At 41.1% G+C, this 13,736-nt stretch overlaps 1 protein-coding gene across 1 annotated transcript; it reads left to right on the top strand.

Moving 5' to 3' along the window:
- Positions 1-213: 213 nt before the first annotated feature.
- mtch2 (mitochondrial carrier homolog 2) lies at positions 214-13,559 on the top strand. The gene is made up of 13 exons (XM_051380058.1): positions 214-352; positions 1,399-1,483; positions 3,090-3,196; positions 4,497-4,523; positions 5,291-5,347; positions 6,595-6,652; positions 6,846-6,897; positions 6,995-7,054; positions 11,064-11,157; positions 11,585-11,632; positions 11,728-11,795; positions 11,876-11,951; positions 12,646-13,559. The coding sequence occupies exons 1-13, from the start codon at positions 215-217 to the stop codon at positions 12,730-12,732; spliced, it is 957 nt and encodes a 318-aa protein (XP_051236018.1). The 5' UTR covers position 214; the 3' UTR covers positions 12,733-13,559.
- The last annotated feature ends 177 nt before the right edge of the window (positions 13,560-13,736 follow it).

Raw genomic sequence — 13,736 nt, 5'->3', positions numbered from 1 at the left:
GCAAGGGGCAGGGGACGGATTCGAGTCCTCGGCCGCTGCAGCAGGGATTCAACCTCGATGCGTGGGATCGCCAGCTCTACCCGCTGAGTAACAGGACGCCCTGTTGTTGTGATTTTGAATTATTTTAGCGTGGCCAAGTAAAGGGTCCATGGCGACTGTAATCACTAGATGGCGGTACCGTTATTAGGATCAAATATGGCTGCTCTCGGCTCCTATGACGCAAGACCAAAGAGAAGGACTTCCTGTCTCCCCTGTCTCTCCAAAAATGGCGGACACGTGTGGCCAAGTATTGCTGGGCTCAGGGCTCACCGTCCTCTCCCACCCTCTGATGTACATTAAGGTCCTGATCCAGGTAAGAGGGGGGCTGTTCGTGCACACGCTGGGAACTTGTTACTGGTCCGGGTCCTTCAGTCGCGGTTTGCGAGCCTTTGTAAATACAGTAGAACTCAACCACCCTGAAGAGGGAACTGCCAAAGTGCATTGGAAATAGCGCAGTTTAATGTTGCCTTGGTTCTCAGTAATGAAAGTGTAGGGCCTCACTCCAGCACTTGGGTGAATCGCTACAGTGGACTCTTTAGTTCAGCGTAATGTAATACACATAACCGCAATCATAACGAAAGCAACATCAACTCCATTGTTGTTCCGTCTGTTGTCCCTATGACCTTCTGTCTCCACAACACTCAGTAGTGGGCGGAAGCGAGGTGTGTGAGTCCATTCAAGTTCACACTGTATTAAAATATAGAGCTGCTTCGTTCATTGTGTGTATTCTGAATGTATGAGAATACTTTAACGGTCCTGGCACATATCTTCATATTCTTCTAACAAGCTAAGGTGTGTTAGGTTGCGATACGTTGCATTGCTAACTCGGTAGCTGGGTTGTCTCACGCTTTGGTCTCTAGTTTCTGCATTTTAAAACAATTCCTGAAATGACAAAGTGAACACACACACACACACACACACACACACACACACACACACACACACACACACACACACAGTGGCCTGGTTGACCCGCGTGACAGTAAAAGGTCAGGAGGTAACGTTGGCTAACGGTTGTTAGCCGTTAGCTCTCTGAAGTGTGACCAGTGCCCTTTGGCCCACTAAAATGTTTTTTTGAGCTAACACTAGCTTTGGCTAACTTGCTACAGCCGTGGCTATAGTGGATCATTTACTTCTTGTAGCATTACAGTCAGCATTGCTTTAGAAACAGTAAGTAGCGCTCAGAGAAACGTCCGTATCGGGATGATGATCGACAGACAGAAGTTGACAAAGTGAAGACAACATTTAGCCCAAAGTGGATGAATGCGTCCAAAAGAAACCCGGAAGTGTGTGAGAGCCTGTGTGTGTGCTGCAGTACAGTTGTATATTGCTTCTCATTATTATTGTGTGTGTCATCAGGTAGGACACGAGCCGCTCCCTCCCACCCTGGGCAGGAACCTGTTCGGCAGGCAGGTCTACCAGCTGCCCGGCCTGTTTGCCTATGGTGAGTCTCGCCTATTCACAATTCTAATTATCACAGTGCTCTTAAGAAAGCAGAAGGAGCTGTGCATTTAATGTCTCTCTGTGCTGCTGTATTTTCTACTTGATTGTAACAACCCAACCTAAACTGTACTGTACTGCACTGTTATGGAACTGTTAGGAGATCTGCACTTGCCAGATTCCACTTTGACTTTTACAAAAAGTGACTGGGGGTTATTCTAACATGAGAACAGCGTGTCAAATTGAAATAAAGTGCATGTTGGGTTGCTTTATGCAGTCAGACGCCTGATCTGTCTTTCCCTAGATAAGACTGTAGTTGGTGATATTTTGCAGGAATGTAGAAGCAATTTTCCTGCTTGTCATTTGGAATATGAGGCTCCTAAAATTAAATATGTCTTTGAACTTAAATAGTAATGACACAAGTCTACTGAGTTGTAATCTTCCTTCAAGTAGCCCTGTAACACAGTTATGTTTACATTTGGTGGTTCTCACTTGAACACACTGTGTGTCCTTGAAGTTTAACATTTCACATTTCAAAAAACAACCCTGCATTGTTTACATCCATGTTTATTTGCTAGCAGTATTCTTCTTTCTTGCCTTTGTTTGCACATTGCTTTATTTATTGCCATGTTACTGTCGCCCACTGTCAGTCAGTGGAATGGCGTGGAATGGCGTGAGACCTATCTGTGTATGTACTTCTACTAACTACTTGTTTACTAACTAGTATGCGGGTCTTCCAGCCCCGATCATCCAATAAGAGCACATCTGAGTTCAGCTCGGGCTGTGTTCCTGTACCTGATATTAACATGCATCTTGGGTGATCTAATTATAAGTGGACAGGTTTAAGCATGTCAGTTCACACCCAGCATTAAAATGTGTCTCGAGTGACCACTTTGGATCTCACTTCCCCGTTCTATATGTAAAGAAAGACTGTAGGTCCGTAGCCTACTCAGGATTTTGTCAGTCAGTGTTCATAATAACTCTCGGTTTGGCTGTTCAATAAAAACATGGAACAGTGTTTCAAGGCTCTTGTTGAATTTGATGGTGTAATAAAGCTACCTAAATCCAACAGGCTGTGCAGTGTTGGAAAAGTCTGTTTAAAAGTGACAGCGCTGCTTGCATGAACTAGAACATGGTGTCAGCAATGTAAGTTGTAAACACATATTTACTGGGCTGATTGTGCAAAACCCCTGGAGCGGTCCAGGAAACCCTAAAGCAATGTTGAGCTTTTTTTCTAAGGCTTTGAAAATTAGGATAAATGGGATCTTTGGGAAATAGCAGAGCTAGTAGAAGCGCAGTCAGAAGTGTTGACCCAGCCTCTACCTTGTCAGATCTCACAGGAGTTAATCCACATCTTTGGGAGCTATCTGATAAATGCAGTTTGATTTTTATCTTTAATTCTGATTTATGGTCTCATTGTTGATACTAGAGCAAAACACAAACAAACCAACGTACAGGTCCACAAACTGAGAAAAAAAATCCCTTTACAACCGTACATTGACATTGACCGTACGTTGAGCTCATTGGTCACAGTTTAGTGTAAATGTCTTTTTTTTTTTTTTTTGTGCATGTTATAACTGATGCTGCTGTGTATTGTATGAATGTTTCAGCAAAACACATCATCAAGATTGATGGGAAAGCAGGTCTCTTCAAAGGGCTCGTCCCAAGGCTGGGCGCTAGCACCATCGGCACTGTTGTGCACAGCAAAGTTGTGCAGGTAGGCCTGGATATACCAAGCGCACCATAAACGGATATAACACACATACAGCTTGTTCTTCAGATGAAAGCAATACATGTATGGAGGTATAGTGCAACAATTAGCATCATCCTTTAGCATTGTGTAAATACATTTGTCTTGTTGTTGGGCACAATTGTGTGTGGCAAAGGCTGAAAAATGTCTTCTAAATAGCCATATGTAAATCTAGTGCTGTTTCATTATCAGCCATATCAATTATATATAGACTGTACTGATATTGTGTCTTACTAAACCAGGGCTGTCCAAAGTAGGGCCCGCAGGCCAAAGTTAGTCCACCATAAGATTTGATTGGCCCGCTGGATATTTCTAGCAAAAAATATATATTGAAAAAAAAAAAAAAAAGATATAAATCAGTTTGATTAATTATCTTCATAATCTGATCACAATGGGCAGAGTGCCACTTTGCACAGGACGTCAGTCAATTCATTTGGGATTCTAGTACCATTCTGCATCTTACAATAATACAATGTGTTTGCTGTCTTTAGACAGCAACAACAACCAGTTCCTTCCACAATAACAGAATTAAACATGAAGACACTGAAAATAAACTGGCTGTATGTTTACTTATTTATATGTACTGAAAGAATGCTTGTTTTGTTGTGTCTGTGTTGCTTTACCATTTGCATGGATATACTAATTGTATGTCTGGGCTGCTGTGGCTCAGAGGCAGAGCGGGTCGTCCACTAATCGTAAGGTAATCGGTTGTTGGTTCGATCCCCAGCTCCTCCTGCCACATGTCGAAGTATCCTTGAGCAAAATACTGAACCCAGAATTGCTCCTGATCGGTGTGTGAATGTGTATGAATGAGTTAGTTTCTGTTCGATGGACTTTGCCATCACTGAGTGAATGTGTGTGAAAGGGTGAATGTGGCGCTATTCAAGTACAGGTCCATTTACCATTTACTAATTGAATGTGTCAAAAGTATTGGTAAAAAGAGAAAAAACGCTCACCTGTCTGTATTTCTTTTAAACCAATCACAATCTTCTTGAGTGGCGCTAAGCAGAGAAGACCGTGCCTTTGCAAAACCATAACAGAGGAGAATTCCGACTGAAATAATTCCTGCTTTTCATTACACCCACTGTTCATTATAGCCCCCCACACATGAAAGAGGTGGTTACAGTATATGCTTCTGGTGTCTCATTCTGCCTTTACTGTTACTTAAGGTATTATAAATGTCTTTGCCAGCCAGGGTGTTAATGTAACTCACTGAGTCTTTATTAACATCTGCAGTTTTATAATGTTAACATCTGCTTTCTTCCAGAAATGTCAGGAACAAGGCACACCTCAGGTAAGATGTCAGCAGGATGTCACGTACATTGCCAAAATCATTATATTGTATAGTAGAGTGCGTCTATTTGATACTCTGTTAAAGTGTGAAGAAGTTTAATTTACACATCCACACAGCTGACCAATCACTTGAAAGTTTTAAGTCAGTGTCTGGCCCATCAACTGTCAGGTAACTGAGCAACAATCTGAACAATCCATCAAACCTAAAATAAGCAGCACAAGTTGTTCACTTTTTTAATTTCACTAGTGTCACTAGTGTTACCACAACAACAACAAACAACAGTTCTGACTCTTGAAATGTTGATTTATTTTTTCTGGAAAACTACACAAAAAAAATTACACAAACATACTTAAGAATTCAAAATGATTATTATACATTTCGCCAATCATTATCGTGCCAACTTACAAAGAATAACCTTCTGACTCTATGTTGTTATTTTGTCACGTGAGAAACAGCCATGGCTGTCCATTTTCCAGTCTTGCTTAGCGCCATGTTCACAGTTCTGTGTGATGGAAACACGAACAGGAATGCAAAGGGACTCATATTTCTTGGGTCAAAAAGGGAAGCAAGATAGACAGGCTGCTTTGGTGGCCTACTGGTTAAGGTACTCCCCAAATATAGGTCTGGCTACTGGCCTTTGCTGCATGTCATCACTTATCGTCGTTATAGTTTCTTACTTCAGACAAATGTCTGCTGTGTCTTGGCATAAAATGGCCAAAAAAAGTCTTTAAACATAGACAATGCTGAGGTCTGCCTCTGTTGTCCAGGTATTAGGCGGTCAGCAGAAGGCTTTGGAGGGTTCCCTACAGCACGTTGTTAACGAGGTAAGACACTTGTACACTTCTGATGACATACTACCAGAAAGCAACACACAATACAAGAGCAACCTCAGGCAGGGTTCCCACACATCCTGGAAAAAATGGAAATTTCAAGATTATACTGTTTGTGAACAAGTATTGTCTTGCATTGTCTAGAAAACTCCTGGAAAAGGTCCAGGAATTGGACCTGGATTTCTTTTGTGGGAACCCACTAGGCTGTCTGTCTGTCTGAAGTCACATTTTTCATCTTTTAAATATATTAGACATTCCCTGGGTTTTTTCACATGTGCTAACTGTGTTAGCTAGGCTGTCGTTCTGTTTAAACTCTACGTTAGATCAACAGCCACCTTCCCACCAGCTCACTGGATTTTGAACCTTAAACATGGCAGCTTTTCTGCAGTCTGAAGTTATTTAACAACCAGTTTCAAATTGTCTGACTTAAAACTGAAATAACATTGACATATCATCACTATAAAGTTGACACAGAGCAACATGATTATTCAAATATATGTAAGTCAAATTCAAAAATGTTTGTGGGTTTTTAGAGCACTTTCTCTGAAAACAGCTGCTGCAGCTGCCAACACTCTCAGGCCTTTTCCACCTACAGGTAACCAGCTCCAGTTCGAGGACCAGTTTTGAACTGTTCTGAGCATTTCGACCAAAACTAAATTGGTTGGAAACCAGAAAAGTTGGTTCCAAGCTGGAACCAAACAATAGCAGATTTTTCTTGGGAACCAAGTGGCCATGACGACCTTTGTTGCATCTGAAACAAACACACTATTTCAAAATTCAGCTTTGCAAATGTTTTATGAAGACAGGAAGGCATTCAACTTGTTTGTTAGACCCCAGTGATACACACAATGTATTTTGTTTCCACAGGGCACCTTATAACCTCCAGTATCTAAAATAACTGTCCAAAAACCTTTCACACTGCCAAAACAGATAAAATTTTGTGACATTGTGAGAATTTGACATTTTTTGTTCTCAAATGACTCAAAACAATTTGATTTATCAAAACAGGCAATTAATTGAATAGTTGTCAACTAATTGACTTACTGCTGCTCTAGCTTTTCATCATCTCTATATACAATACACAAAACTCCACTGATATTTAAATATTTTTAAAAGTCCCTATTGTATCTGTGGTCTGTAAATTCTGATTTTCCTTTGCAAATCAACTCGACACATGCAGAATCTATGTAATGCCACTTTCATACATACATCTGATAGATTATTTTCTGTCTTTTCCACAGACAACCAAAGAGATGATAGCTCGTTCCTGTGCCACCATTGTCACACATCCCTTTCATGGTACGTCCTAAATGTTTTCAACTCTTTCAGATGGCTTTAACTGGCAAACCAAAACAATATACAGAGGTTGTATCAGAGTTTTAAAGTGGTTTCAGTTGTGATAAACGGGAAATGTTTTGTTTAGCTCTGGCTAATGTGTGTTGGAAGACAATAGTCTGAATGTAAAGTATGTTTTCTTCAACTTGTTTTTCAGTGATTACTTTGCGATGTATGGTCCAGTTTATTGGGAGGGAAACAAAATACAGGTAAAGTTTTTTTTAAAGTTTTTAGTCACAAACCTCAATGAGTAGATCCATGAAAATGGTACAAACCTAAAAAATGTTTTCTCTCTTCTGTTCTCAGTGGGGTGTTTGACTCCATCGTCACAGTCTACAGAGAAGAAGGCATACTGGGCTTCTTTGCGTAAGTGGTTGTTTAAAAATGAGAAAATGTGTTTGCACCAGACTTGGTGCATATGATGGCTTATGACTGTAGTACAAAATTTGGACTAACACCAGGGAAAGAAAATTCAATTCAGTTTTATTTGGAAAGCGCCAATTCATAACCAAGGATATCTCAGGACACTTTTCAAATAAAGCAGGTCTAGACCGAACTCCTTATAAAATTATTTACAGAGACCCAACAGTTCCCACCACGAGCAAGCGCTTGGCTTGGCAAGGAAAAACTTCGGCAGAAGGCTTCGGCTCTAGGTGGGTGGCCGTCTGCCTCGACCAGTTGGGGTTAGAGAGAGAGTGAAGAGAAGGGGGGGTAAAGAGAGAAGGACAGAGACCGAGACAAACGTGCACAGCAACAACAATAGCAACAACTATACTAATAGAAATGACTGATGGTGATGACAAACATGACGACAACAGCCACAACGATGGGGGACGAATAATATTGGCAGCAGGCACCACCAGAATCTATGAGAACCTGCGAGATGAGAAAGCACAAGAACTCCGGGGAAGAAGTGAAGTTAGTAACATGCATTAATGGAACATGAATGAGTGCAGAAAGAGAGGGAGAGGATGAGAGGAGCTCAGTGCAAAATTGCAGCTCATCCAGGTTTTTATGTCCTCAAGACATGCTTGTAATTAAGATAATTAATTAATTTAATCAGGCTTGATCGATAGATATAACTGGGTATCATCTGCATTAACAGTAAAAGTTAATGGAGTGATTCCTAATAATGTTTCCTAAGGGAAGCATATATAAAATGAATAGAATTGGTCCAAGCACAGAACCTTGTGGAACTCCGTGACTAACTTGAGTATTTATGGAGGATTCTTTGTTAATATGTACAAACTGAGAACGATCTGATAAATAGGACTTAAACCAGATTAGTGCGGTTCCATTAATGCTAATTAAAAGCTCAAGTCTCTGTAATAGAATATTATGGTCAATGGTGTCAAATGCGGCACTAAGATCTAATAATACAAGTACAGAGACAAGTCCATTGTTGGAAGCAATTAAAAGGTTGTTATTATCTTTAACCAGAGCTGTCTCTGTGCTGTGATGAACTCTAAATCCTGACTGAAAATCCTCAAATAAGCTGTTGCTATATAGGAAGTCACACAACTGTTTGGCGACTACTTTCTTGAGAATTTTAGAGAGGAAGGGGAGGTTAGAAATAGTTGACTAAAACTCCTGGGTCAAGAGTGGGCTTTTTAAGAAGGGGTTTAATTACAGCTACTTTAAAGGACTGTGGTACATATCCTGATAATAAAGAAAGATTAATCATATTGAGTAAATAAGTGCCAACTAAGGATAAGACTTCTTTAAGCAGCCTAGTTGGGATGGGGTCTAAGACAGGTTGATAGCATTGATGAAGAAATTATTGAAGTTAGACAGGAGGCGGAGGTGCTGCGACGTTCCCCGAAGCGCCAGTGTTAACCAATTGGGATTTTTCACACAGCGGATGGTGCGGCGCAGAACTCCGTGATTGGTTTGCGCTCTGATTGTTTCGCTGTATGCTCTATTTTTTCCACAGGAAAGTCTGTTCTTATGATATTAAATGATTTGGTTCTAATAAAGGATGGAATATGCGTCCCAAGCCTGCCAGCCCTGTTCAGATTAAATTTTTTTCCCAAACATAATGATATATCAACACTTGCCAATCCACTATATTTATTAGAAACAGTATGATGGCTTTCTGTGATTGTATTTTTTTAACTGCATACTTAGTTGTCAGCTGTGTTTAAACAGAGAGTGAGACAAGCAGAAACAAACAAACAAACACACACACACTAGTTTAAACGATATCAGAGAGAAAGGTACAAACAGAAAATCACAACCTGTTGGATGTGAGTCTTATGTTATAAAATGGAGCCAACTGAAAGACTTGCCTTTTCCGAACTTGTTATATTGCTCTGTTCAAAGCCACCAGACAATAGTTTTACCTTGAGGAACACAGGAGTTGATGGTCTACCTGCCTCCATTGGTTAGCTTGTATTATTGTGCGACTTTGGTGTTTTGTTTTGTGTTAAAACACCAGTCAGTCTGGTGGCTTTGGAGAGACAGCATAGATGTATAAAACAGCTTCAGTTCCCTGTAAGAAAGGGCTGTCTGGCAGCCAGGTAAATTTGTGAAAATATTCTAAATGTAGTGTACACAAAATTACTTACAAGGCGTGTGTATTCCAGCATTTTTATTTTTTCCAGTTTCTTGCATTTTTCCTCCTTTTGGTACTCTCGGTTTCTCGGTTTGATCAGATCAGAAACTATAAACAGTGCAAAACAGGCATTTTGAGAGTTGAGATCTTAAGACCAGGGGGAAAATTACAAGTATTTGCATTTTGTGCTGGTGGAAAGTAACCAGATTGTAAGTAGAGCTTCAAAATGCAAAAAGGAAGAGAAGAGCAAGAGACAAACAATAGAGCAGGCAATTTATTAAAAACTGCATTTAAACTCAGACAGTTTAGCCCAAGACCATAGCCCAAAAACTGAACTAAAGGTGTCAAAAAAGGACTCTGTAGTAAGTAACCCAAACGTTCTTGTTGATCACTTCAAAAATTTGTTTAGGCATACTTGATGCAATTGTTTCCAGGAGGCTGGTGAGAATGTTGCTCCATGTGATGAAGATGGCTTCACAAAGGGCATCCACGGTCTGGAGCTGACATCCGTTTTTGTAAACTTCTCTTGCCATCCATCCCCAAACGTTCTCAATGGGATTTAGATCAGGGGAACACGCAGGATGGTCCAAAAGAGCGACTTTATTCTCCTGGAAGAAGTAATTCGTCAGGCAGGCGTTGTGAACTGTAGCGTTGTCCTGTTGAAAGACCATCATCAACCCCACAGACGAGGGCCCCTTAGTCAAGAGGGATGCCCGCTGAGACATCTCCACATAGCCAGCTGCGGTTTGACTCCCCTGCACAACCTGAAGCTCCATTGTTCCATTGAAGGAAAAAGCACCCGAGATCATGATGGAGCCTCCTCCACTGTGTTGTGTAGAAAACATCTTCAGTGGGATCTCCTTGTCATGCCAGTAACGTTGGAAGCCATCAGGACCGTCCAGGTTACATTTTTTCTCATCAGAGAATAAAACTTTCTTCCACCTTTCAATGTCCCATGTTTGGTGCTCCCTTGCAAAGAACAAATGGGCAAGTTTGTGGCGTGGGAGGAGACGTGGCCTTTGAAGCCCTTCTGTCGCAGATGCCGTCTGATGGTTATTGGGCTACAGTCAGCATCAGTAAGGGCCTTAATTTTGGCCGAGGATCGGCCTGTCTACCACTTGACATTTTTGTCCCATAACCCTCAGGACCTTTTAAGAAATTTAAAATGACTGTCTTACTGCGTCCAACCTCAGCAGCGATAGCGCATTGCGAGAGGCCTTTCTTGTGCAACTCAACAATCCTGCCACGTTCAAAGACAGAAAGAGGTTTTGCCTTTGCCATCAGGGGGTCATGACAGTGGGAATGCCTGATAGAAAATGACATGAAAGCCAGATTTTTGCAGATTTTGACTTTTTAAGGCTATGGTCCTAAACTTTTGATCAGCTGATGATGTTTGAGTTTAAATGCAGTTTTCAATAAATTGCCTACTCTATTTTTTTTGTCTCTTGCTCTTCTCTTCTTTTTGCATTTTAAAGCTCTACTAACAACCTGGTTATGTTCCCCCGGTCTTAAGATTTTGTTCAGCAGTGTAGGAACGCAGTTACGTGATGTCATGTGCAAACAAAATATTGACCTTTGGCTTCCTGTGTGTCCCGGATATTAGGAGCCAAAACAATATGTTGAGTGCAGGCATGTGTGGTAACAAATGAATCTACTGTATTGTTTGTACAAGACAGGCAGTGACTCCATTGCATGCAACAGTTTACTGATGCAGTACTGTACACAGCCTAAGTGGGAACAGGTTCAGTGGCAAACTGGACTGAAACCTTGACTTGCACTGTTAAATAATGACAACAAATCATTTTTTTGTTGTTTTTTCAGTGGGCTGATTCCTCGCCTGCTTGGTGACGTCCTGTCTCTGTGGATTTGTAACCTTCTGGCTCACCTCATCAATACATATGCCATTGATGACTCGGTATGCCACTTTTTTTCACACCTCCCAGTCCACTTACAGGTTCTGTATTCTGTATGTAGGGGTTTGGTTTAAGGGCTGTAATACACCTGTCAGGAAACCTTTACTTACAGGTTGTGTTATGGCTGTAGTGGGGGGGTAAATGTACTGAAACGTTGTTTACCTACCTCTGAAACAGTATTTACACATCCTTCAACAAAAAAGTCTAGCCCATTTTTCTGTTATCAACTTTCACTGATCAGACTTCTGATTGGGCAGCTGGTAGCAGCTTTTGTTAAAAGTAGAGGCTGTCCAATACAGGATTTTTTTTTACCAGGCCTTTATTTTCCCACCACAACCCTAAAATCTGACACAGAACTACTTAGAACTGACATCGTCTTTTCTAGGCTCAGATAGAGAATTAACAATGGTAATCTGTTCTTCTGTACAGATGAGTCATACAGGAGAAATCAAGAACTGCTCTCAGGCAGTGACAGGGGTGAGTCTGACAAACATGGCCGTCTGCACCAGCAGTATACAGTGTGTTTTTAGCTTGTAGTTTGATCATGTTCTTCTCCTGCTCTCTTCTTCCAGTTCTTCGCCAGTATGCTCACATACCCTTTTGTCTTGGTGTCAAACCTCATGGCTGTCAATAACTGCGGGTGAGTTTGCAAGTTATCTGCTGTTGTAAATCCTCGTAAGTGTAAGATTAAGCAGACTCATATTTCCACTGTCCCCGCAGGCTCGCCGGAGGCCTGGCACCCTATGCATCAGTATATCCCACCTGGGTGGACTGCTGGAGGCATCTAAGCAGAGAGGTAAATACATCATACCAAACTGTATCAAACCACCACAAAACAGTTGTTAACAGTGCCACCAGTGGCCGTTACGTGAACTGCAGTCTGTTTCTCATGCTCCAAACACAGTGCTGAATAACGTTATCCTGCACCGGCCACCTCGCAAAGCTAGCTGACAAAGTAATGTGCAAACAGTAAGCCATCCAGATCAGCCTCAGGAGTCTGGATGAAGCTAGCCAATAGTATATTTAAAGTCGCAATATGACAGTATATTCCACAAGCTGTGCAGTAATGTTAACTTTGACTTGGGACTTTGTGTTGTCATCGTTAGCGGACTCCATTTATAAGCTAGTGTTGCACACTGTAGGGAAGAGGAGAGAGAAAGCACTCTGGAGTGCGCGAATCTGACCCTCATCCCAACACAGAAACACATAAAGCAGTCCACAGGCAACAGAGAAAGTCAGTGATGGCCTTATTTTTTAAGTTACCTTACAACATGTTTACTCACTGGCAATAAAAAGTGATTCACACACAAAAATAATATATAAAAAGCTTTAGAATCTTACATAGTAAGTATTCTGCCCATATTCCTTGAGCATTAAACAATAATTTTTTTACTAAATTCAAACATACAACGCAGAAAACCATTGGCCTTTTGTTACATGTATACTGTAACACCAACCACTACTAAACACTTGTTTCCTCTCTATTCCAGGGCAACATGAGCAGAGGCAACAGTTTATTTTTCCGGAAGCTTCCAGCAGGGAAGATGTACGCAGTTGACCAGAAGAGATTTTTTTAAAGCCTCAAGAGAACTGAGCTGAACAAAGTTGTGATACTAAAAAAATCAACATTGCCTGATCTGGGGGTTGGACAGTCGGCACTTAATCTTTTTTTGTATGCACTTGTTTACTATCTTTTTTTCCCCCTCTATTAACAACCTGCCATCACGTGAAATAAAAGCGCATTAGTTTTCAGTTAATTTCCAGCAGATTTTGATTTATTAACAGAAATTTACAGATTGAAAGTATAGGGTTGTAAGACTGTGAGATGGGGCATAAATGCATTTTTAAACCCAAATGTATAAAAAATGACAGGAGGATGGCTCATGCTGTCAGACAACCTGTCTGAGTAATGTTATGACAGACCAATGTGAAAGCCCCCTCCAACCCCACCCATGTTTTTTTTATATAGATTATCTATTGACAGTGACTACTTCATCTAAGTGATGAGATTTGTTTGTTGAAAACAGCACTTCAGTCTGCATGTGATAATGTCTAATAATACACAGGATAATGAGCAAGTGGGACCTCTTGTTATGTGGTATTGTCTTGGTGTGTTAATTATTGTAAAGCTCACTGCCTGGCGGGCATGTAATGCTAATGAAAAGGAAGGGGTCAGGTGGTGGTGGTGGTGGTGGTGGTGGTGGTTGTTCAGGAGCATGTATGGATGTACAGAGGCAGGGAGGGTAGCCTGAGCAGACCAGAATCTCTCGGCACTCTGAACAGTCAAGTGCTTGTATCAACTCATTCTGACTGATCCAAATAAAAACTGCATAAAAATAAAGAATAAAGACTGCATAGAGCCTGAGCAGCGACCAGTGCCCAGGCTCTATTGTAATACAAGGAATTATTTATTTTTTTTCCCCAAATGATGCATTTTTGAGGGGCTAAACATGCTTGAAAACACACAAAACTTGGCAAACAGAAGTATCAAAATTTACATGTGATATGGTTATGGGGGTGGCACAATGGTTCCATAGGCCCTGGCTTCAAGTTGAGTCAGTGAAATATAAAGACTGTGGTG

This window comes from Dicentrarchus labrax, unplaced genomic scaffold, assembly GCF_905237075.1.
Source record: "Dicentrarchus labrax unplaced genomic scaffold, dlabrax2021, whole genome shotgun sequence".
Taxonomy (NCBI): domain Eukaryota; kingdom Metazoa; phylum Chordata; class Actinopteri; family Moronidae; genus Dicentrarchus; species Dicentrarchus labrax.
This window is presented reverse-complemented; position numbering and strand designations above follow the sequence as displayed.